The sequence below is a fragment of the Hirundo rustica genome, chromosome 5 (assembly GCF_015227805.2).
Source record: "Hirundo rustica isolate bHirRus1 chromosome 5, bHirRus1.pri.v3, whole genome shotgun sequence".
NCBI classification, from domain to species: Eukaryota; Metazoa; Chordata; class Aves; order Passeriformes; family Hirundinidae; genus Hirundo; species Hirundo rustica.
The window spans coordinates 10,245,477-10,271,139 of NC_053454.1; the positions used below are offsets into that span (position 1 = coordinate 10,245,477).

Sequence of the window (25,663 nt, forward strand, 5' to 3'; positions counted from 1 at the left end):
TCCTGGATCTATACTAACATGGTGTTGGACCTCATTGCGCCAGATTCATGCACAGATCGTTTAGTTGGGTCTGAGAGTAAGGCAATATTAAAGGCTGTTTCCATAAAGTATCCTTCCTTCCTGTAACTTCAGGCAAGTGACAAGGTAGGAAGGTTTTGGACTATAAAGACTTGAGAAAGAGGTAAAAGAGCAAAAAGCAGACTTCATTAGCAGATATCAGAAAAGATAATATTTACACTCCATGCGTCCTCACGATTTTTTAAAATTATCACCAATGGTCCAAAATGGATGGCAGTGTTGAACACTTGCTTAAGTGGTTTCAAATACATTTTAGTAAAATTATATGGAAACAAAGGATAGCATTGCTTTTGCTCTTTTTCTAAGTAATTAAAAAAATCTTTTATATGTAATTCAAATATAGAATAAGCTTCTCTTAGGTAGTTTAGGGAGCAAAATAATGTTTTAAGTCTATCACAAAGTATCTGCGTAGCTTTTTTAGTGAAGACAACCTCGCAGTTGGTATGAATTTGATAGCATTTGTGGGGGAATGCCATGCAGAGTTTTAATGAAATGTTAATGAAATAGTCTGATCAGATGGACTTCACCATGAGGCAGAAGGTGTGTGTTATGTTTGTGCCCCACTTAAGCCATATTTTGATAGCTTAGATAGGGATTTAGTTGGACATGAGCTTTGGGTGGAGTGAAATGTCTTTCTAAATCCTCACCATTCTTTGCTGCATCTGAAGTGATTTGTCCATCTGGTTCCCTTAGAGAAAAAGCCTCAGTAGTTTCTGTGCCCAGACGAGGAAGTGTACAGCAGAGACCCTTTGTTTTAAGGACATTGATTAAAAGGAATGATTTAATAAGTGTAAGGAGAGCTGTTGCTGAGTAGGGAAAACAAGTAATGTAGACACTGTGGGTTTTATAACTGGGATATGTTTTTCCCTTTGGGAGTTCACTAACATTTGCTTTCTGAGCACAAGAAGGACTTTGATGTGGTAAAATCTGTGAGGACAAGTGCTGGTTTTTATTGTATAAAAGCCATCACTCTTGTGCAGCTATTTAACAACATAAAAGCAGCTACATTTGCATCTGTTTAACTGCCTGTAATGACAATTTTATTTTCATTCTGTAACTGATACTGTTAGTGATGAACCCTGGCTGATACTGCATTTCTTAGATACACAACAATTCAGACCTGAATGCTCACTGTGTTTTTGTATCTTTTTATATAGATATAGATATAGATAGATATAGATATAGATATAGATATAGATATAGATATAGATATAGATATAGATATAGATATAGATATAGATTCCCCCCCCCCCCAAGAAGTTGTAACCATCTGCATTTGAAGTTGTCTGGTTGATATGTCCCTTTGATACTTAAGCCTCTAAGTGGCTGGAAAACTGAATGAGAACTGGGCAAGCAGAGGAAAAGAAGCCAGAGTGTAATCGGTTCCTTTATGGAAAGACATTTAATTTTAATAAAGGCAGGAGACTGTAACCAGTTTGCTTTTCTTTCTGCTGTTGTAGGTTGCCTTTCCCTGCGGGTGACCGGGTAACTTTTAATGGGAAGGAATGCATCTGCCAGAAATGTTCCCTGCCCCCTTCCAGCAGCACTGGCTCTTTCCCTGTACAGAACCTACGCAGTAAGTACGGAATTTTGCTCTTTTCAGTCAGTACTTCTTAGGTTGAAGAACTTCACGGGTTTAAAGAACAGAATTTTACACCGCTGTGTATAACTGGAACTTCTACTACTCTGCTGCCTAAGAGGTGTCATGAAATACGAAGTAGCCACATGAAAAAGTATAGGTGTTTTTACAAGAAGGTCTGATATTAAAAAGAAACACAGATGGTGCCATTATAGGATTAACAATACATTGAACCTCTCAAAGATTTGATTAAAATGAACTAAATCAAATTATTTGGAGAAAAACATAATACAGATGCTAATATTTTTGAGGATTTAGTCCAAGTCCATCTGAAAGAAAAACCAATGTGAGATTTAATGGTTTGTAAGTGTTCCAGTATTGCTACAGAAAATATCAGTGGCAGGACTGCGTAGCTAAATCCTACAGAGCAAGGGGTTTAATGTATGAAATGTCAGTGGGGAGCATTCACCTTGACCTCAGACTATTGTGCACTATCAGGAGATACAAACACTATGAGAAAGAAATGTGGTCTTTCCACACCAACATTTTTGCAGATCATAGAGAGGTGGTGTCATTCTGAACTCCATTCCTCTGCTGTTTTGCTCATGAAGTGCTGCCATGCTTTTAAGAGTTCACCACTACCTTTATGTAATTGAACAGCAGCAGCAATTGAATTAAACAGCAAGGACAGAAAAAATTCTAATGACTGTTATGTAGAACTGGATTCAGATGGCTGAGGAAGGGCCCCATGGGCTGCTTATCTTCCTGCATAAGGAATCTAGCCCACTTCTGGGACAAATCTCTCATTTTTTATTCTGTTTTCTTTTCCCCCCACATTTCTTCACAGAAGTTTTCACTGTCTCCTTTCTACAATTCATCAGCAAAAGCTGCTGTGTGAATGCTCTGTTAGATGCTCTACTGACTCCTCTTGCTAATGCCATTCTCTTGGGGGTAGGTTGGCCCTCCCTTGGGTGCTTTCTCTTGTCAGTCATTCCAGAGATGGATCCTTCTTGGCCATCTTTGCTGTCTCCTTGTCATACGTGAAAAGTACCTGTGACTATAATGGACGTTATTTGCCTGGTTGAGTACTGACAGAACAAGTTCATTTGATTATCTGCGATACAGAATGCTTTAATGTATTTACATTCCCTTTCTCTGTGCACATGCACACTGTGGGGAGTTTTTCTTCTCTGCCTCTCTTGGGTCACTGCACTGAGTCTTCCCAGAGCACAGGAACCTGCAAACCTCAGCAAACCACTTGTCTCAGAGGGAAACAGCACTAGGAGCACATCTTTGTGGCAAAACCTGACCTTGGAAAATAAAAGTTTAACTTTTCCCCAAACTACATAGAGTAGTGAATGGTGCATTTCCTGACAACAGCTTTCTTGGAAAAGACCTTAATGCTTTAAACAAGTGACTCTTGCGCACAAAACCAATATGACTTCAGGCAAACATTTTCAAGGAAGAAGTAGTACATTGACCCACTGTTGTTACATTGGGTCTGTTCCTGTCTCAGAGCTGTCTGATGTATACCATGTGTGCTGTTCAGCAGCCTATTTATCTCAGCAGTGGTTTCAGAGCATCTCTTGGGAACTCACTGAGCTCCCAGCACCACTGCCCCCTCTGACAAGTCCTTCTATTTTCATCCTCCCCTTTTGCTTCTAACCTCCTTCATGCCTTCCATTTGGAAGAAATGAAGAATGTAAATACTTGCTTTCTGCCTGTAGTCCTTGAATTTTTCATTATATAAGTACCTACCTTTCTGTTTTGTTTTGTTTTATAAAACAGTAGCTCTGAAAACCTCTTGTGACTGTTGATTTTGAGAGAGTACTCAAGAAAGAATATCAACATGTAGCAGCAAATTGATGTGTTCTGCAGAGTTATTGCTTGAAATTAGTTGAGTCACCAAAGGATGCTGCATCCAAGATGGGAAGACAAGGACACGGCATCAGTAGGCACTGTTGGCATAGCAACCACAATATTTGTTTGTAATTATCTGGCACTTCACAGAGAAAACAGCAGTTGGGAATTAAAAAAAAAAAAGAAAGTAGCTCACAAAATGCTGCACTTCTGCCCACCCAAGCTTAAACCAGATGAAAGGTGAATGACCTCTGAGCACATGATGTTGTATTCAGTTTGTGAAATAAATCCTCAAACAGTGAGATTAAATTAGATTTCCAGATGAATCCCCAGTACAGGGGAGATCACAAACAAATTTCTTATTGCAGTTCAACTTTAGATACTGTAGAATACTGCAGGGACTAAAACCAGGCACGCACCCAAATGTTCTTTTTTATTAGCAAAACTCAAATGTTCTGATCTGTAATGTGCGTGCTTTTGTGCTAGGCTTGTTTCCACGTATTGGTGCTCTAGAGGGTGACATTAAAGAGACACATTAGTGCTCCCTCAATACATTCCAAATCCACTGAAGGAAAATACAAACTATGCTTTATCATTGTGTGCTCAGAAGTGAAACACTTACAATTTCACTTACACTGTCTCATTAGGGTCATGTAACCAATTAAATACAGTCTTAAATCAGTAAGTTTTTAAGAGCACTGTCTAAATGTTCTAATGAGATCCTAGGTTGAGAGTTCTTTCTTAATAACTAGATAAATCTTTCTAATGCTTTTGCATAGCTTTCTCCCATGTAAGACATTGTGGAGTTTTTTCGCTTGTGGCATTTCTGAATGATTAAGTGTCTTTCAGGTTTTCTCTAGAAAATTGTTGGTGTACCTGAAGAATTCCTAAAAATGCTATGTATTTTTCCACATGAGATGGAAGATATTTTATGGAAGATTAGAAGAATTACTGTGATATTGGTACTAGAATCAATTTATCAGTGGCATTTATCCCTTTTTTTTCCACATATTCTGACTATTTTAACATTTTGTAAGAAAATCATACATTGGCAGGAAATCTGTAGAGTGAAGGGTGAATGAGAAATGGACCTTGTAGGATATTAGAGGGTTCATTCAGGATACAGAGATCCAAATCCCATGTCTATGTTACATCTCTAAAGAGGGCACTCACTGGTGCAAAAACGAGTGTAGATTTGGCTTTTACTAGCTTAGTCAAAGTCTTCCATTGTTAAAAAAAAGGGCAACAAAACCCCCAGACAGTCTTTTTCTCAGTTACTCTTTCCTCTACAACCTCTTTAACCAACATAGACTAACCTTTGTTACTCAGTTATCGCATGTTTGACATGTATTTTTTGTTAGCTCCTCTTGGAGCTGTCTATAAGTGGATTTTTTTTTAGAGAATAAATACAAAGGCATCCATCACTTTCACATACAGAAATGCCTCTCAAGTATTGGTGTGTTATTACTGGTTACAGGAAATTTCATACCAGAATTTCAGCTTGGATTTTTTTCATGGTTGCAAAAGGAATTTTGAAATAAGTAGAGCTTGCAGAACAGAAGGCAAAAGCTAACATGAAGAATCAGTTATTTGATTTAGTCTTTGGGGTTTTTTATTTCTTTTATCAGGCTGATTTGTGACGCTTGGAAAATTAATCAGCAAAATTTTGTATTTTTTAAACACGGTATAAATTAATTAAAATAAAGCCTAAGTCACTAGGAAACGGAAGTTATCAGCTTTTTTCTTTGAATGATGCCTGTCTTACAGCAGTGTCAGAGCTTTCAAAGGGCAGCAACACTTGTCATCCATCAGTGAGCAGTGGAGTGAGCTATGGAGCCCTCGTGAGCTGTTACTGGGACACTGATGGATCCTGCTACTGCCATAACCAACTGCTGAATATGATTCACTCACTTGGGTTTTTCTCTTGCAGACTGTGGGGGTTGTGGTTCAGAAATAAAAAATGGTCAGTCCTTGGTCGCCTTGGACAAACACTGGCATCTGGGCTGTTTTAAGTGCAATACATGTGGCAAGCTACTGAATGCAGAGTATATCAGCAAGTAAGTAGAGGAGTATTATCACCTCTTTTCAGCATTCTTTTAATGCCAAATAATTAATGTATCATTATATACCCTTTTATATGTATATATATGTTCAAAGATATATAAGATATTATAGATTATTGTCTACAGTATTGTCTAAATTGTATTTAAAAAATGAAATGGAGAAAAGCAGAAGTCACGTTTTTCTATTTACCTGGAATGGGACTTGACAATGAGGCAGCAGGTGGAATATGTTTCCAAGACCCAAATGTATGCCCTTCATTACCTATGGTCTTGCTCTCTGTGATGCTGTAATGTAAACAAGCGGGTTCTGTTCTTTCTAGATCTATTACATAAGAAGAAATGTTAGCCAGAAATTCATTAAGGTTGTACATACCATGCTTTTGTGCTGCTCCAGACCCACATGCTGTGAGATTTGGACTGAATGTGATGGCAGCACTGAGAAACAGCACAAAGTATGCACACACGCCACGTCCTTTGTCAACACTTTCATCAGGCCAAGTGACATGTAGGCCTTTCACTGGCCAACTTCTAATTTCACAGCTTGCACTGGAGAAAAAAAGTTATTAAAAGGGTGTTCTTAAATAAGCTTTTGCATTGTCTCAATGTTGTGCTAGTCTGCTGGATTTTAGTACAGTGCTTTTTTTTAACTTGTTATTTAATGTAACCACCCCTAAATTGTAAATATGTAATTTTTGCAAAATCTTCTTTTTGAAAAGGCTAAATGCCAAACAAAATAACTCAAGAAAAGAAACATCCTGTCTTTAATTAATTAAATTAATTATTGTGGTAACTTATAGGTTAGTCTCTAAGAAATCCAACTTCCATGCTATAAAATTAATTTCTCTGTTTCTCCAGGGAAATATCTGATAAAATTGTGCCTCTGCTAATAAATCTGTCTGATCGTGGGTTACTTTAGTATAACAAACAAAACATATTTAACTATGTTTAACTTGAACTTTGAAACACAAGAAGAGTCTCCAGTTTCTTCTTTGAGCAATTTGTTTTCATTCGTCAGTTTAATAGTCTACATGTACAGCTTAGTAAAATTGTAAAATGTAAAATTAACAGGTTCTTTTCAGGTGAAATAGTCCAAATGTTCTTGTCTTGACACTTTAAAATAATATCTGAGACTCCAGGTGTTTTTCTTCTCTAAATTATCTCTATCTCTAAACAAATCTCTAAACTGTATCTTAACTCACTGGTGGTGGTGAAATACTGGTCACATCATGCGTGAAGTTGAATTGCTTGAATTCAGCTCAGGCTGAGTTCTTGTAGTCATGCTGGCTTCTGTGGAGCACATTCTCAAGATGTTTTGATCCATGACTGTCTCTTTGCAAATCCACTCAAGACTGCCAGTAGATTTAAATGTTTATCAAAACTTGGTTTACAGACAGTATATTTGAGAAATTACTCTCTGCAGTCTCAGCTAAAGGATTAGGTAATACATATATCAGATAATACATCAACTGGATGAATTAGATAAAAGTAATATGTAGAAATAACTATCTTTTCCTCAGAGGGGGAAACACATGAAAGAAGTTAATGAGTAATGCAATTAAACAGGCGGTGTGAGGGTCTCAGAGACTGTGCTGTTACAAGGCTGATGGCTGAGTTTAGCAGCAGAGGAGAAAAGTGGTCCAAAATAATTGTTCATTATTATTCAGCTTTTTACAATATTAATGAATACGAGATACTTGGGAGGCAGGAAGGCCCATAAATACCCTATGAAGTGTTGAAACATTGACAAATTTTAGATGCATAATCTCCCAGTTAGCTGTAAGCTTGCATAAAGCAACATCTGTACAGTCTGTTGTTCTTCCCTAGGGATGGGGTTCCGTACTGCGAAACGGACTATCACGCCAAGTTTGGTATCAGGTGTGACAACTGTGAAAAGTACATCACAGGAAGAGTGCTCGAGGTAAGTCATTCAAGCACATTTTAGAGTGTACAAAAAGTGTAGCTCTGTTGGGTTCAGTCCTATGCTCACAAGTGAGTGTTAATGCAACAGTTTTACTTTTATTGAATACCAGGAACTTTTTCTGTAATTGGGATTTTTGTTTCTTCTGTTAATGATTTGGTGATACACAGACACCCTAAATGGATGTTTATGGTACTGGAGAATGTTCAGGCATTCAGCAGAAACAATAAATGAATGTTATCAGGCACATTTTAAAATTTCCACTGAACACATTTGTAATTTCTGGTTTTTGATTCCCATTTATGTTCCCCAAAGATAGGATGAAGTTGAAAAGTAAAATGAATTATTTGAACTGTGTTTTTGCACCCAGAAATGAACTGTGTTTCAGAGATTTTTTTGCATTTGTTGGTCTAAGAAGCCAGAGGTTGTTTAGTGTAGGTGCATGCATTATGCAAAAATTTCTGTATAACTGACCTAGTGTCACAAAATGAATATATTCCTTTGATCTGAATAAAATTTATCCTTGGATCTAAGTGTATTGTTACCCTGTCAGTGTCACTGATTATCTACTTTTTCTTTTTGCTTTTCCCTGTGATGTTCAAGCAGTACTGGAGTTAGGAGGAGTTGCTCAGTTCACTCCTTTCTATTCATCAGCTAAGAAAGCCTGGAGAAGTCCCAAAGGGCTTCTACCAGAGAAAGATCTGCTTGGAGTCACACAAAGACTTAACTATCCAAGTGGTGGACGATTATAACTCATTAGGAACTGATGAGCAAGTATCTGTACTAGATGAGAGTCTGTGTTGGATGGGATGATAATGGTGTTAACATAGGCATGAGAGACTTTTCCATTAGCAAATGTTTTTACAGACCTCTCCAAGAGATTTCTAAAAGGGAATTTGAAAGAGTATTAAGACAGCTTTTGGACTCTTTTGCACACAGTTGTCTCAACTGGAAGAGGCAAAACACAAGAAAACATCTTAAAACCTTCAAAAATGTAGAAGGTCACCAGTGGAAGCTGTTACTTGCTTTCAGATGTGTCAACCATTGATACTGAATGAAAAGGAATAAAAGGGGGTGAGATTTGAAAGTGAAGGTAATTAAGAGAGGTGAATTAAGAGAGTGAAGAGTTAAAGCTGTGGCAAATTTGGAGTGCACTTAGAGCAGTTTACAAGAAGTGATTATTACTGAGATAGGAGAGGAACAGAAGTTCCAGTTTCTATACTGACTCTTGGCTTCACAATATTGTGTTTTTCCGTCCTGATTCTTGCCTTGAAATATGTGCAGGAATGCTCTTTTTATGTGGTAATATTTTACGTGCAGTATGGTTAAACAATAGCATGTGGTGTGATGTGATTAAGAACTGGGTCCTTACTGTCTCTATGGGTAATAAAAAGAAAAAAACCAAGTCTTAAAGATCTGCATAGTAACAGTACCACATCTGATTTGTGGGACCTGGGAGCACATATGACTGTGGTTGATTCTTCTGACTGCTTGCAGAGAGTGTACTGAATAGGAAGACAGGTCCTTGTTTTTATTGTAGATGGGCCAGTAACAAACTTGGGAAAAGCTAATTTTTGAAAGCTACTGTAGGAATTCTACTATGACAGATTACGTATGATGGTTTTGGTCAGAGTGTGTGTGTGTCTCACCTCTCCATTCCCCAGTGCTGCTCTAAGGACAGCTCTGTAGCTCTGATTCTCATCTTGCTTTGGTGCTGGTTCAGTCTGGGAGCTACTTTCATTGGTCTTTGGCATTTAACTGTGGAAAAAATACTGATGCAAGATTCCAAAACCTTTAAAAAAACATAGATGAGGAGAAAGGACTTTCACCACCTGTAAAAGCGCAGATAGTATCGTGAAACAGGAGACATAGGTTGACATTAGGATGGAGCAGGAAATGGATTTGAATGGTTACAATGACATTTAGTGTCTGGACTCTTGTTGGAGCAACTCGGACATTTTATGATCTGTAAACTTTTTTCTACAGAATTGTACAAAACGGTTTGTTCGTTTGTGTGCAACAAAGCTAATGAAGCTTGAATGTGGGTGCGTGTCACCTGTCCTAGCATTCTGCTGTCACAGTAGGTCCTGTTCCTCATGACATCTCCCAAGATACCTGCTCCCATCCCCTCTGTTTTTCCATGACATATCTCAGGAGCTTTCTTTACATTCCCACAGCCTGTTTCCAAGTGGTGACTCACACCGTGAGCCTTCCTCCATGGTGATCAGCCCAGATTTCCATGAGTCTTTGGAACTCTGTAAGGGATCACATAAGCAGCCACTGAGTTTTGGTGTGGACCGTGGAGAGCAGCTGGATGAGGGGGTGATGCGCACACCTCGTTTCAGTAGGAAGCCAAACAAAAAGTCGTGGCTTGAGCAAACAGATTTGGAAGGATGCAGAGACTGTGTCCGTAGCTAACGTGGTTTAGGCATTTGTTGTTTGTGTGCAGCAGATGGACTTGTTCAAAAGGCTTGGCACTGGGGCTGGTCTTTTCTCTCTCTCTCTGGTCTTGGTATTGACCTCGATGTCTATTTCTCACTAGCAGGCTAATTGATATGTTTGCGTATCTCCTGGTCAGGAGGACAGAAAAAACACAGGGTAGTCATGCCTGTTCTTTTGTTGTAGGACATGTTATTTGTGGAATTGTCTGGAATACTGACACATTTTTCAAAACATCAGTATTTCTTTTTAACCATCTTGAATATTGTCTGGAAATAATCACAGAAATAACAGAGCAAATTGCCCCTAGAGTGGGGGGAAATGTTGACAGCAATACTTATTAAGCAGAGGAATATTCTCCCAAGGGAGCTGCTGGAAACTATCACTTAGAAAGTCTTCTAACAAGATTGGACAAGACACTGGAAAATCTACGTTAGGGAACAGTCCTGCAGTGACAAAGGGAGGGACTATATGACCTAATAGGATTTTTTCCATCTCTGATTTCTGTGATAATGTCAGGAGGACAGCTGCTTCCACAACTATTCTCTGCCCAGATTTTATAATATTGTCTCCCTTTCCAACACTTGTTCGTTTTAAGTGTTTATTCAGCAGAAAGGAAGGGAGAGTCAACTAATGTGAGTTACTGATAAGTTATAAAAATATGGCTGTTTTTGTAGGTTGTCAGCCAAATACAATGATGATTTAGTTACCTAAATTCTTCTCTTGGCCCATTTTATGAGGGCCAGATTCATTTCATGTAGTTAATGGGCTTAAACACAGGGTAGCTTTGTTCATAATTCCTTTCTAGTTTCTTTCTTCCCCCACCCCTGCTCCAGTCCACCTTGGCTTGCACCCACTCTCCCAGGGAACTTGTACTGGAAAAGCTGTAAAAGGAGCTGAGCAGTTCATTTATGAAGATGATATATTTTATTACTTCTAAAAGCAATGATTTTGCCTTTAAAAAAAAAGGCAAAAACCAAAACCCTACCCATCAGTACATTTATGGGCAAGATTTGCTTTGTGGTGCATACAGAACACTCTCAGTCCTCTCCTAGAAGTTGTGTTGTTTTATCCCTGACCATATATATTGATAAGCCTGCCAGCTTAAGTGAGGAGCAAGAGGTTGCTGGAGTTTATTTTCATAGTTTGACTTAAAATGCACAGTGCGTGAAAACCTCTAGGGAGAGAAAGGGTGTACTTCAGTGCTTATGCTGTATTTCTACTGCCAATCTTGCAATAGTTATGATCATGCAATAATGCACATTTTAAAATAACAAGCCATTGATTTTTATGACCAACCATTTCCCTTTTGTCATGTTGTAATCTGTTTCTCTGCACTTAGCACTAAAATATTTTTCTCCTTTTTTCTACTACAAGCAGTAATTTATTAGTTAAAATTTCAACTTGTGCTAATGAGCATATCCTAAAAAAAAGTAATTGTCTTTTTAAAAAATATATATATACTGTATTTCTTATGATACGTCAGAGCCTGCTTTAATTTCAGTCAAGAAAACACTTTCCATTTCTTTTCTCATTTTTAATCAGTCTTTTAGCTGCATTTTGGTGGGGGAGGCAGAGATGTGTTGTCTGTCTCCCAGTCCTTCCCACATAGCAGGTTGTGTGAAAGGTTTGCAAAGCTGTTGAGGTGCATGACAAAGCTGTGACAGCCAATGACTCCTCCTTGTCCTCTCCTGGGAGGCATGTCTGGGTTATCTCAACATCTGATGCTTAGAAACATCATCTCAATTCCAGCATCTCTCTTTTTTAAAGCATCTCTCTTTTTTAAAGTGGTCCACATTAAGGTAGTTAGAAATGCTTTGGATAAGATTGATTTTTAGGGTTTTTTTAAGTGTTGTCCCCTTTAATTGATGAACTCTAAGGAGAATTTATAGAGGCTAGTCTTAGTTCCTCTCAGCTTTTATTTTGCAAAACTGAGTGAACCCAATTCTCTGCTCGTAAAGTCAGCTCCAGGCTTTTCTGGTGATGCTGGTGGATCTTCTCACCGGTTTCCTAACTGGAACCACCTTCTCTCAGCATGAATGAACACTATACTCCAGACAACCCCTCCCCACTACCTTGTGCTGTAATAGCAACCCCTTCCACCATTTCTAAAGGAAGTATACTTTCCTGGTATATCCCACACTGGTGTGATTGGGTTTTTTTTTCCCTGTGAGTTCTTTAACGTTGACAGCCCATAGCGAGATATTACTTTGAGGGGAGGGGTTCTCTTCATCTGCTGTTTCAGCTGCTGGTTTCCTACATTGTTAGAGGAAGCCTCCATGTACAAAGATAACCTTCTGGAGATGTTTTAATGCCAAACACAGTATAGGCTGTGAGGCAGTCACGTTTGCTTGGACAAGCAACTGCATCCCATCAGTGGCCAAAATAACCCTCAGGGGTATTTTCAGCACTCCATTTTATCTACAACTGTCCAATGATTCACAGCTAAATGACTGTGGTGTAAATGTGTCTTACAAATGCTGTTGAAAATCACAGCAGTTGGAACCCTCTTTCTGTTTAGTATCTGACATCCTAACACGGCAGCACGACTCGGTGTATGTGGGGGAAGAAAGGGTTAGCATTTTACTAGTTTACATGTATGTGTAAATGTCTAGAAAAACATAATCAGTTTATGTTTTTAAAATCTATTAATCACAACCATTTATTATTTTGAAATAAGGGAACAAATGCAGTAGGCACTTGGCAGGAATGAGACTAGAAATGTCAGTAATTTGTATGTCAATTAAATGTCACTTATACCTCAGTGACTTATTAATAAAAACATGAATCTTATTTTTCATTTGGTTTTTTGCTTTGCCCTGGGGTTGAGCTGATTTTGTTTACAGCCATATCCACTTTGTAAATCGATTGCCTTTCCCTTTGCAAGAGTCTCAGTGTAGCAGGGAGACGATACTAATCTTTACAGCAGGGAGTACAAATTTCTGCCTGCAGCGTGGAAGAATGGTTCATTCTGCAATGTCTGTTACCCTGCTGTTTCATTAATAACAGGACCTATTGATGTGTGAAAGGTGCTTGAGCAGCTTATTATATAGGCATTAACAGTGAACCATGCAATAAAGGCAGCTCTGTCTGTACGAGCGAAGGGTTCCCTGTGCTTGGGCAGCCTCGGGAAGCCTGGCAGAGCAGCAAAAGGATCCAGTGTCAGTGCTACCTTCGATACAAACTGCTCTCTGCACCAGTTTTCTCCCTTCAACAGAGAAGAAAGAAAACTGAAAGACGCATCTAAATAAGTCAGCATTAGCCTTTGCAAAAGGAGACACCTAAGGTAGGAAACATTAATTAGCCCTTTCGATGCATAATGTTTGCTGAGACACAAGGCAATTTGCAGCTTGGGAATGGTCTCTGCTTTGATGCCACTTGAATTAATCTGGGGCTGCTGGCTTGCAAAGGCAGGTTGATCATCAGTGCATTGTATCTGAATTTGGCAGGGTAAGTGTTGACAGCTCACCTAGACTTTCTGCTTTAAAACAGGCATCATTAAAAATACTATCAGTAAGCAAATAAATAGAAGTGCAAATGCTTTTTTCGCCTTATCTTTTAGGCTTTTCTGTACCCCAGTTATATTGGTCTAGATTAATTCACCTCATCCTTCTCCTACTTTCAGTCTTTCCCTTTTTAGCCACCTCTTCTCTCCAGAAATACAGAGCTACGCCTATCTGTATTTATTATCTGAACTGCTAAAAACTCACAAATTGTTGATGTGTCAGGAGAAAACTATACAGTAAACCAAACTCTTTGTATGGCTTTTACCCTGTAAATAATTTGTTAGGTTTATTGAAGAGCACTGAGTACCATTTGATGATAGCTTGTGACTTACATGTTTACCAAAGTAAGGGGTTCTGCAAGCTATTTCTGAATAACAGAAAAGTTTAAGATTTGAGGAACAGTGGTACATAAAGAAGAAAGAATGACTATTGCAGGTTTTGTGAGGGTTTTTTATTTCTTTTCTCAGCTGCTTACTTGCTTTTCTGTTGAGAATTCCTCCCACATGTATGGGGAAAGTCCTCAGTAGTGCTGCTGTGCATTTATGCTTGTGTGGGTTTGTATGCATTAGTTTTAGTGCATAGTTTGATTTTTGAGCCTGGCAGACTTGTGGTGTCCGTTGCCCTTCCTCATAGAAAAATGTAGTAGCAGTTAACTATCTTAAACTATATGAATTGATTGTCTGAAGGATCAAAGGGGTGATTCCAGTAGTCACCCTGATACCTGCTGAGCCTCAGACCCCAGGAGCACACAGTCTGGCAGCTACACTGCCTGTATAAGCCATGTGTTGCTGTGGTGGTGCATTAATATCCAGTGCTATTTGCCAGCATTTGGGTGTTCTCACAGTGTGAAACATTGCACCTCATGGATGTCTTGAGTCCTTCATCCAATTATTCTTCCATTCCTGGTGATCCTCTGACCCACCTCAGGGGAATGCTGCTGTTGCAGAGCTCTGCAAAGGCTGGACCTCCCTTGACCCATCAGCAGCACAAGCCCCTGCCTGCAGCTCTATCCTGTAACCATGGCAGTGGTGCAGCAATAAGTGCACTCAGTGACAGTTCCCTTTGTTGATAAAGTATCTCCAGGATGCTCTGGCCCATGTGAAAACAGTTCAGCATGTCAGCAGCCTGTGACTCGTTCCTTGTAGCTGTAAGATTTTTTCATCCTACTAACCTTCAGCATTTTTTGTGCTTTTTCAAATGTCTTCTGACCCTCCCCCCCCTCCCCCATAAGAACTTTTGTAGGTTGTACTGGAAATATGTGTTTTAGGTCTGAGAGTAGAAACTTCCTACTTTCAGGAAGGATTATTAATGTCAGTTCTGCATGTGACAGCAGCATTTCCACTCCTAGGTAAATCTGGTGATCCAGAACAGCAGTCCTTATTCAGGCACAGAATGAGACACAGCTTCTGTTCTTAGATGTTTACAGCCCAGATCACCACATTCAGCTTGAAAAGAGCTGTGATGGCTTCCTCTGATAAATCAGGCTGTTTGTCCAGGGATGTTCAGTGTTGGTTGAGCTTCATTCTTCCCATCTGAAATGGGTGTGCTAAATACACAGCTGCAAAGTCAAAGATTAGGGGAATATGTCTGCAAGTCATCTTTCTACTTCTTCACTCCCTCTCTCCTATCAAGAGTTGGCATAAGTGAGAGCCAGCTGCAGCTTGTCTTGGCCCCTAGGTGGGTTTTAAGGAGTGGGAAAGTGGAAAAGAAATAATGGAGATTTGTTGAGCAGATGGAAAACAGAAGCCTCTTCCAGTCTCAGTGGGTGGCAAGAAAAATTGCAAAGCTGAGAAGAAAAAGACAAAAGAGGCAGATCATTCACTCCATAACAGAAACAACTGAGTGCAAAATCATTGATTTTAGGTATGACAGACTATTTTGATTTGCAAGAACATTTACCAAATTCTGTAGAAAAAAATGCACTGTTGTCCTTTTCTATATTTTATCTGATTGTGGTGGGGCTGAATATACTCCTGAGCTAGAACTTGTTTGCAGATGTCACATAATTAGATTACAGTTGTAATAGTGCTATTTTTCCTTCTATTATTTGTTTTTTCTCAATTATCCCCCTTATGTGTGGGGGTTTTTTTTGGGGGGGTGGGGGTTGGGGGGGGAGGATGGTGGTGTGTTTTGGTTTTGTTTGTTTGTTTGGGTTGTTTTTTGGTTTTTTGTGGGTTTTTTTGGTTGGTTTTTTTTTGTTGTTGTTTTTGGTTTTGTTTTTGGGGGGGGGGGTTTTTTGTTTTTTGTTTTTTTCTACCCACAGCCGTTAGAAACTTCTTCTCAGAGTCCAGGAAGTTATTACCATTCTGAGATAGAATGATTCTGAGCAGCTTGAGATTCTGTTGGTACAATTGATCTGCACTTTATACCTGAGAGTGTGTGGGAAGCAATTAAAATGACTCAGATGGGGGTGGGAATTCTCAGGGCTCTGCAAAACAACAGGATCACCCAGAACCGAGACAACGTGAAATAACTGTACATGTGAGATTGCTAAAGCTGTAGGTAATGCTGCAGGTGTGTGTAGTGAGCGTTTCATGTGACTGTTTCTTGGCATCCCGTAGGATGATAAATGAATCCAGTAGGGAGAAGATGAGGAAAATGATTGATGCAAACCATTACACTGCATTTACAGTGGTGTAAATCCTGATGAAAACGGTTCATTTGCACTGGCACGCTGTTGAAGTGAGTCAGTGGTGAGTCAGGTCCACTGTGACTAAGAGAATTAGTGAGAGTTTTTCTCCACAGAATTCTGTCTTTAACTTCTGGCTCTCGCACTTTTTTCTCCTCAACACTGTTGTATGACAGAAACAATAGATATTTTGCCAAATACCTCTGCCTTGACAATGTTGTCTGTCCTTTCAAACCCAGTAGATTATATGACAGCTGTTTACTAACTTAACCATTACTGTATGCAACTATTACTGAGTAATTTTTCAAGTCCTTCTGTTGCGTATGCAAAACTCCGGCTGTGCTAGAAATGCGAGTGGAGATTTTATGAGATTCCTCTTAGAGCTGGTAACTGAGCAGAGTGTTCTATTCCAAGAACAAAGGTTATTTTCTGACTAGCATCACTGTAATTTGAATATTTGGCTTTCAGTTTATGGAAGCCAGTATAGTCCTTGTAATACACCACAAGGTGGATGCAGTAGCAGTGGTATCAGTGTGTGCATCCACTCATAACATTTGATGTTGCACCTTCTTCGTGGTACTCCTGAGGGAAAGACAGGACAAACATCTGAGCCCTAGATTTTACACAGCCTTTTGGATTAAATGCACATTGTGCGATCTGGGTCGAAGCACTGGCCAAGAGCGGGACGGTTGTATTAGCACGTGGGAATAAGCAAGAACAACCCCTGATTGGGTTTGCCTAATTGGTGGAATAACTTGATAGGAAAATTTTCTAAGCCAGTTCTGTGCTGTCAAGTCAGAGAGTTACTAGATAATATCTAATGTAGTTTTGGCAGCAGGAATTAAAACCTTATGTCAGCCAAAGTCACTGCATTTACTTACGGAAATTGTGAATTTGCCTTTATAAATCAATGCAGTGACTGATTGGGCTATTTAACAACAAAATGCTGTATCACATTCAAAAACTTTATTAAATTTCATAAAGATAAATATGTGGAGTTCCTTTTTATACCTGTGTTTCATTATTCATTCATTACCCTGTACATTCCTGGCACCTAAGAAAAAAGCACAGTTCATTCACATAATGGCTTAATATCTCAGTAAAAACAATCATTTGAAGAATGAATGAAGTATAAACAGGATGAATTAAATATCCACAAAAGGAGTTCAGTGATTTTCCACTTTTTTTATTAATATACTCTGGGAAAAAAAAAGTGAAAGTACACGCTTCTCAATGCTGAGTTTAAAATTATAGATAATGAAGCACATAGGAAATTATAGATAATGGGAGCAGAACAGAGCCAGCAGATTTTAAGGAACTCTTCCACAGAGTGCCAGAACTAACAGTGTGAGTTTGGTGGAAGACAGCCATGATAGCTGAGGGGCCGGAGCACATGTCCTCCATAGGAGATGCTCAGGGAGCTGAACTTGTTCAGCCTAGGAAAGGGATGGCTTTAATGGGAACTAATTGTAATGTTCACATACCTATGAGGAGGCCCTTGAGGATGTGGAGACAGGCACCTTACTGAGGCACATGATGGGAGGGCAGGAGACAACTGGCATAAATTTAAAGAAGGGAGGTTCTAACTGGATAAAAAGGAAAAAAAAATCACTAAGAATAACTACTATCCACTGGGGCAATGTTCTCAGAGGTTGTGCAGTCTCCCTTCATGAAGGTTTTCTGTATTCAACTGAAAAAATTCCTGGGCAGACTGATCTGAATTGGGTATCAACCCTGCTTTGGGCAGGAGGTTGGATTAGATGAATTATTCTGTTGTTCTGTGGTCACTTTCACACTTCCTGGCTTTAAACTGAATTATATTTCTGTTGCCTGTACTATGAAGTTTATTTGAAGGAATATCAGTGCCCTTTAATGAACAAATGGGAATGTCCATGTGAATGGACATTACACAGGAAATGGAGACAAAATATACAAAAGAGAATAATTTATTGTCTAATCAAAGTTTTACACTATCACCCATCCCTACATTGCTGAATTATTTTTCTCCTTCCTATCCCATACAAATAGTAACTTCCCTCCACTTAAAAGCACCAATAGTGAAGTCATATGTCTTCTTTAAGATCTTTAATACTTCATTTCAGGTTGAGAAGCTGCCTGATGGGAAGGCTTAGACTGTCAGTGGTTTTGTGCTTTATTCTGTTTCCCTTTGCTTGGACAGGTGGTTGTCTGGTGATGACACAACTCTCCAACAAATTTGTTCCCTGTGGAAAGCTCTTAACTAAGAATGCTTTATACCAGTCTTCTGTGGGCTTTGTTTGTGGGTCAGGCAGCTGCACCATTCCTTGGGGCATACCCACCAGCTCAGTGTTTTGTAGGCTGTTTTTCATTATTTCTGTTCAACATAGGGTACAGTGAAGACTTGATTTGGGGATTTTAGAGTATGATGTTGACAGGATTTGGATCTATTTCAATAGACAACACTTAGTGGTAATGAGGAACATACACTGAAAGTGGAAAATGTGCTTTGATGTGATTGAATCATTGCAGCAATCTAACCTTTTGTCACTTCCACAAACTTTTTACTGACAGCAATAAAAAATGTCAATTACCCAATGCATTTTGATAGCAAGACAGTTTTTTTTATTATTATAATTTTTCATTTTTACAAGAAAAAGTTTACTGATAGCTTTTAATTCTCAGGAGAAGAATCAGATAGTTATAAGTTTATCTAGTATATTAAGTGATTTTCTGTACTTTCTATCTTCCCTTTACTAACTACTTCATTGAGTAATGCAGTGAGGTAGGATGTACTTAGATTTCAATGATGAATCAGACGTCAGAAATCTTGAGTCTTCATTCCAGGACTCAGCTCACACTGAGCTTTAGGCTGCTCAATTTCTCACGTGTCAATCCATAAGCAATTGTCGCTCATCAACTGCAGTAAAAAATTATATCAATCACACTTCTAGAAACAGCATGAGAGACAAGACAAGCAAAGTCATTGTGATAGTGTTACAGTTACTGTGCATATCATCTTTTATATATTCTACCACTTCATCAGTTATGGCACCTATAGCCAGAAAATGAGCAGAGTTTTTTGCAGGGCTGTCTGCAGTAATGTAATATATTTTTCCTGGGTGATGACAGCTAATTTAAAACTCAAACTTAACTAGTTAAAGTTATTCCTTTTGGTATGAATCACTCAAGTTTTGCTAGTGCTGCATGTTTTTCAGACCTGGTCATCATACTGCTCCGGAGACTTTAAAATAACACCCCTTTACTGTCTTCAAATTGTGCTTTGAGTTATGTGATTCACATTTGTCACATCAGCTTTATTCTCCATCTACTTAGTTCAAGGTCTCACGTTACGAGAAATGAGAAAAGGTGGTTGTATGTGCCTTGTTGCAGAGCTCTCTGGTCCTGCTTTAAGTGAAGCATGGGTTTGTTTGTCAGTGTGCTCTGGGACAGGTTGCAACACTGCCATGGTCCATGTGCTCAGGGCAAGGACTGCAGGAGATGCTGGTAAAACATTCCTGATTCCTGCTGATCAGCCCAGAAGGCTCTTCTTTCTCTGCAGAAGAGACTTCACATTCAAAGGGGGTCTCTTATACCTAAAGGGAAAAAGGTCGCTCATAATACTGAGTGTTGAGGACTGTTTTGACTCAGTTTAAATTACACACTAAGAGGGCAACTCGGTGATAGTGGAAAGCTGAGGTTCATGGCCAGTTGAAGAAAAATTAAATCGTTGGTAATGTACTGTATTACTGAGGACACACTTTGCTGTTCAGGTTTTGAGGTGATCTCAGCTGAAAATTAGTCTTCAAATTGGTCTTCACAATAATGTTATCTTCTCACCTGGTTTCCTGGGCACAAAGACCTGGTACAGTCTTGAATCAAATGTAGGATATTGAGGAGGCTTTTTAGAACCTATCGCTTCAACCATAAGAGATCTCTCAGAGATGAGTGTCGTTTTTTCTGTGCTCTGTGTGTGTTGGTATTTTATTAAACACTGAGACAACAAGCTGTCAAAGTAAGCTTTCAAACTGTGCAAAGAAGTAACCATATGGTTAGGAATTTGTTTGCTGCATTGAACTACCTCACATCAATATAAGCAAGAAGGGAAAAAATGATGAGACCTTTATTACAACTAAACCAAAACCATACAATATTTTCTGCCCTATGCTTATAAAATAACTGGGCTCTGCTGGAACCAGTTGTTCAGCTATGAGACCAAGCCCCTGAAATTGAAGGGACAGGAGAAAGGGGCACTGATGGCATTTGCCCAAGGGACTCTCTATGATTCTGACTCCTAGGTTTGAATATCATTTATGATATCTAATCAGGGTAACTGCATATACATATCAATAACTAGTATTAGTTAATTCCTGCATCAGCTGCCTAGCCTCAGGTTCAGCTAGCACCTCTCATTTAGAAATATGGTGTGGTCTTTCTTAAATACTTCTGAGTGATGAAGTGTCTGCTATCTCTCTGTGCTTTGATTAGAAGAAGGATGAAATAAAAATACATTTACAAGGGGTGACAAAAGCCACTGTCAGCACTTGGATGAAAATTTTTGAGCTTGTGCCATTGTAATTCAGAGATAATAATGCAAAAGCTATTGGAGTTCTCCTGGTGTGCTCTTCAGCAGAAGGATCGCTATACTTTTTCCCTTAATTTTTTTTTTGTTACAGTTGTGTCTGTGGGGTCTTTCTGTGCCATTCTATACCAAGCTGATATTACTGACTATGCAAGTAAATTCACTAAGTGAATTAAAATTATATATTTGGCTGTAGTGTTAAATTTAGGGAATTAGACTTAGTTCTGTGGTGCATCCAGGTTGTCTGAGAATCTGTCCAGGCAGTTTATTTTAGCAAAGAAGTAATTGAATTCCCTTAGAGTTGAGTTATTGAGACTATGCATTTCATTAGCAATGCTTGTGCACTTCCAAGGGAAATTATATTTCTTTTCAATTTGATATGCCAAACTTAAGTTTATCTGGTGATAATTGGATAGTCTTCTCTGCTTAAACATCTGCACTAAGGCAAGCAATTTTAAACCTGAAGTTTAAGCTCAGTACTGATATTTTGTGTTCTGGCACATTAAAGGTATCATCACAGGTAGTAGTGAACATCTTCCATGTCTAAAATTGCAAAAATCACTCTGGAATCTGCACAAATGGTAACATAAAAAGAGTGAACTGGAGCAGACCTGTTTTCAAAATGGCAATTCTGATGTGATGTGTTGCTCTTTATTGCCAGTCTGAAATGCTGCAGCAGGTTTTCAGGACTGAATCAAGTTAACACTGATGCAGTAAAACCAGAGATTCTTTAACCTAGATTTACTGCATTCCTGTGATTGGTATTGTGACTGGCAAAATAGTCCCCATACATAGATTACATTCTTTGATATAAATGCCTCTGAAAGCTTTGAAATTTAGTGAATACGAAAGAGTTAGAAAAGTCACCTTTGTAGTTACAGGGCTATATTTCTAGATTGATATAAGGGGATTTACAGTGCAGTGCTGTGAGAGCCTATTCCCATGCTGAAGGCAGTGGGGCAATAGTTGATTAGTCGTTTCTTAAAGGCACCCACAATCCTAGTAGCACTTTCAGTGTTTTTCAGGTAAGCAGGTTGTGAGACATTCTACATGCCCAAATTTGCATATTTTTTACTTCATGAGAATTTCTGCTGAAGTCAGGCTTTGCTTACTCTTAAATTAAACCTATTTTACATTAGCTCTAAGCTGTAGAGTTACTTGGTCTCCTGGCTTTTGTTCCTAGTGGAAATAACATTGACATTGAGCCATTTAAACCATGGGCAATTCTGTCTAGCATGGAAGAGTGTGGGTTCAAAGAGGAGAAAGGAGATGCCAGAATCTGGCTTTCAGTTCCACAGGGATTTTGAAGAGTGAGGAGTGCTGGGAGCATGTGCAAGAGCTGTCTTTGGGACGTTGAACTCTGATTTGTGAGTGCCATCTGAAAGATGTGGTGGGAGTGCAGTTTGGAGGGACTGGCCCATGTTGTTCACGCAGCAGAGCACAACTCCGTGCTTTTTTTGTCACTGGTTCAAGCCAACATTGCAGGTAATTTAGAATTTAAATATATAAAAATTGGTAAGTTACTGAACAGTTCTGAGAAAATTGAGGGCTCAGTCCTGTTCTCATTCCAGTCAATGAAAACAGTGGTATTAAATTATGTGGATCAGTCTCTGAACAGATGGCAAAACTCTTGGACTGTCTGTGTGAGGGTGTCAGTGCGCAGTACCCAAAACTGCCTGCTCTTGACTTGCAGTCCTACAGGCAGACTACACGCATTCCTCATGGAAACTTTAGTACAAGTTACCTGCAAGACACTTTCAAAGAAGCTACAAGCATTCCTTGCAAAGAATGTTTTTTGCTGAGCATTAAGATGATGTATTCAGTTGATGCATGATGAACATATGGTTGAGTTGCAAATCTGTGCTCAAGGTTATGACCTCCCAAATTCCTTGTGGAGGTAAGTCCTGAGCTACCCTGCACTTGGGTTACAGGGAAATTGTGTTCATTGCATAAATTTGTTTCTGTCCTGTAAATTCAGGGGCTTAACTATTGCACATGAACATTTTTTTTAACTTTGTGTAGGCAGGACCATAATTACATTTTAAAGCATGAATTGTCTAGAACGAAAAATTAGCATTGTGGTTGTAGGAAACTGTTGAACTAATTATCATTAACTAATTAAATTATTCATATTCAAGAGAATGAAAGAAAAACTGCTAAATTGATCAATATGCCTAATCATCTGTACCTTCCGTCTGAACAGGCAGGAGAGAAGCATTATCACCCAACCTGCGCACGATGTGTCAGGTGCAATCAGATGTTTGCAGAAGGAGAAGAAATGTATCTTCAAGGTAAATCAAATAAATAATAAGACAGTTACACTTGGCTCTCTTGCCCACACCTGCCTGCCCACACCATAGGCATGCACAGGAGAAATTCAGTGTCAGAGAAGGACTTGTACAATAAAGTATACAGTGAGAAAAAATGTCATTTAACATAAATATGAGCTGAAATCCCTCCTATGTTGCAACTTCTAGCTCTATTAAACTTATCAAAGAAAACTGCTTTCACAGTTAAACACAGAGGAAAACACGAGAGAAAAAGGCTTTTGCATATGTCTTTGACTGGCAGTATCTTTTCAAAGGAAAACAGAAAAGAGAAACTCAGTAGGATGTGGGAATTTAAAGGCTGGTGTATCATCCTAAAACCACATGCCTGCCCAGATCTGTGTTTACGACTTTGCCATTGTCTATGGTTTTCTAGAAGCATACTTTGAAATTTTTCCTTAAACTGGAAAAGTTAGACTTTATTTAAAACACAATGGTGGTCTCAGTAAGATCTGATTATGGTTTAATACTTTATTTAAAATGATAATTTTATTGTCACTTGGTTTGCAACAAGAACTAGCTCATTAAAGGACATTGTCTGTGCTCATGAATTTTCCTTCAGGAGCCAGAAAATGCTGCAGTTCTTCCAGTTGAAAAGGATCTTAGCAGTTCTAGAATCCCATATGGAATCAATGCTTTAAAAAAGTACATCAAACTACAAATTTGTTTCTAGATTTCAAACCTTCTGAAACTTATTTGCAGGTCAATCTTCTTTTTAAGTTCCATTTGTTGTAAGGGTGGATATTTGATAGGTTTTGTTCTGGTTATTATTTCAAATAATAGCTCTGGCTCTGCTAATTTGGATCCATCTTACTCTATTTTCTGATGCATGGAATGTTTACACCAGCTTACTGTCATACCCTTTTGTCTTCACATGGACAGCAGTTTCCATTAGAAACTGGTGTTAATGCCATGAAGATCTATGATCAGTTATTTGGTCTGCCTAACCTGTTAAATAATAAAAAATGTTGGAGACCAGGGTTTTGTGATATGTTCTTTGCCCTTTTCATAAACTACTATAAAGTTACTTTAGGTGTTGCATGTTCCGTAGCAGAAATCTTCAGTGGTCATTCAACAGACAGCTTTTGGGTGATAGGACTTTTTTTCTTCAATGTGATGAAGTTTCCCACACAGTGTTGCTTAGCTATAGACAGGAGTAGTTTGGAAAAAAAAAAAAAAAAAAGTGATCTAAATACTTCCAAATCCATTGAGGTAATTTGAAGCAATTCATGGAACAAATGGGGCAAGCTCAGATCCACTTGTAAGTGGAAGATACTATTTCTTAGTTGTTCAGTAAAAAAAAAAAAATCAGTAACTTAGTAAAGATAATTTGTCTGGTCTCTACTTATAGGTAGGTACTCTTTTACTGCAAGAGTCTGGGTTCATCTGGGTTATTTTGTGAAAAAAATTCTAATGATCTCCATCTGTTTTCTGGGAAATAGACTTTCTATCTTGTTTCCAAAATCCACTTGTTAGAAAACTATCAAACTGCTGTGAAAACAAAGCATTTCCTATAACTCTTCTTGATACTCTCCACCCAGTATAAACATTAAATATTTATTAAGCAAAGATTCTCAGATTCCAGTTTAGTCAGGCAGAAGTTGCAGCGCACTCTTGTTGTTTAACTCTGGAGCTTTAATCTGTGGCGTGTCTGAGCTCAGACTGGCATAAACATAAAGATTCCTTCTTACTATTAAAACATGCAAATAATTATTTTATTTTATTCTGTTATACACATTCCACTTCTACTGAATACTAGTTCGAACATAGTGTTCAAGTTTTCAAAATATTTTTTTTCTTTGTAACTAGTGCAAAACTATTAAAGTTTCTTTCTCACACTCATTGTTTACTTACATCTCATTAAGGTCTTCGTTTCAATACCTGTATGCAATAAGGAGTTGGTTCATTCGGTATTTCCTGCTTCCTCCAGGATGGATATTCCCCTGAATTTATGCAGTTCCTTAGTGGTTGACTTAGAAGAGACAAACATATGGGAAGTGCAAGATTGGAACAGTGAATAAATGATAGACAGACTGGATTTTCAGCTAAGGTTACATGGCACAATGCTGTCATCCCACCCTGGTGTGCTACTGTGTATTACCCAAGCCCAACTATTACAAGAATATGTATTAGAAGAGTGCAGGAAATTCTAACTATATATAAAGAAAAATATTACTATGAAACAGGGTGCCCAGAGATGCAGTGGAATCTCCATCTTTGGAGATGGGCAAAGCCCATCTGGGCACAGCCCTGCCTGCTGTGATGGGAGCTGCCCTGAGCAGGAGGTTGGACTGGTGGAGCTTCAGAGATCCCGTATCACACTTCTGAGAACCCAGATTTAGATGTTGATCTGCCGTATTGAAGTACATGTAGCTTTCCAAAGTCTTTTAAATGTCTGTGATCAGGCTGGTATTGAGAGGTTGTCATCTTGACCTCTGAAAGTTTCGTGCGCTAGCAGGGGAGGTGGTCAGTAACCGATGTCTTATAGATGTCTTGTTATAAAACCGTTTGGGGGGGTTCAATAAGATTCTTATTTTGAACTTTTTAAGGTTCTTATCATGGAACTGAATTAAGCAGAACTTTATAAATTTACTTTACAGGAACATCCATTTGGCATCCAGTGTGTAGACAGGCTGCAAAGGCTGAAGAAAAAAACAAGGTAAAACCCAGTATTTTTATCCAGTGTTATTCAGTTGCATATTATTC

The 25,663-nt window shown here is 38.7% G+C and overlaps 1 protein-coding gene across 12 annotated transcripts in view; it reads left to right on the top strand.

Annotated features, from left to right (window-relative positions):
- ABLIM2 (actin binding LIM protein family member 2) overlaps nt 1-25,663 on the top strand; it is a 126,444-nt gene that overhangs the window by 56,305 nt on the left and 44,476 nt on the right. For all 12 annotated transcript variants that reach the window (XM_040064217.1, XM_040064223.1, XM_040064226.1 and 9 more), the window contains exons 4-8: nt 1,539-1,654; nt 5,448-5,574; nt 7,405-7,498; nt 22,834-22,921; nt 25,558-25,616. In XM_040064217.1, the coding sequence (XP_039920151.1) occupies nt 1,539-1,654; nt 5,448-5,574; nt 7,405-7,498; nt 22,834-22,921; nt 25,558-25,616 (484 nt within the window). The remainder of the gene's footprint in view (nt 1-1,538; nt 1,655-5,447; nt 5,575-7,404; nt 7,499-22,833; nt 22,922-25,557; nt 25,617-25,663) is intronic.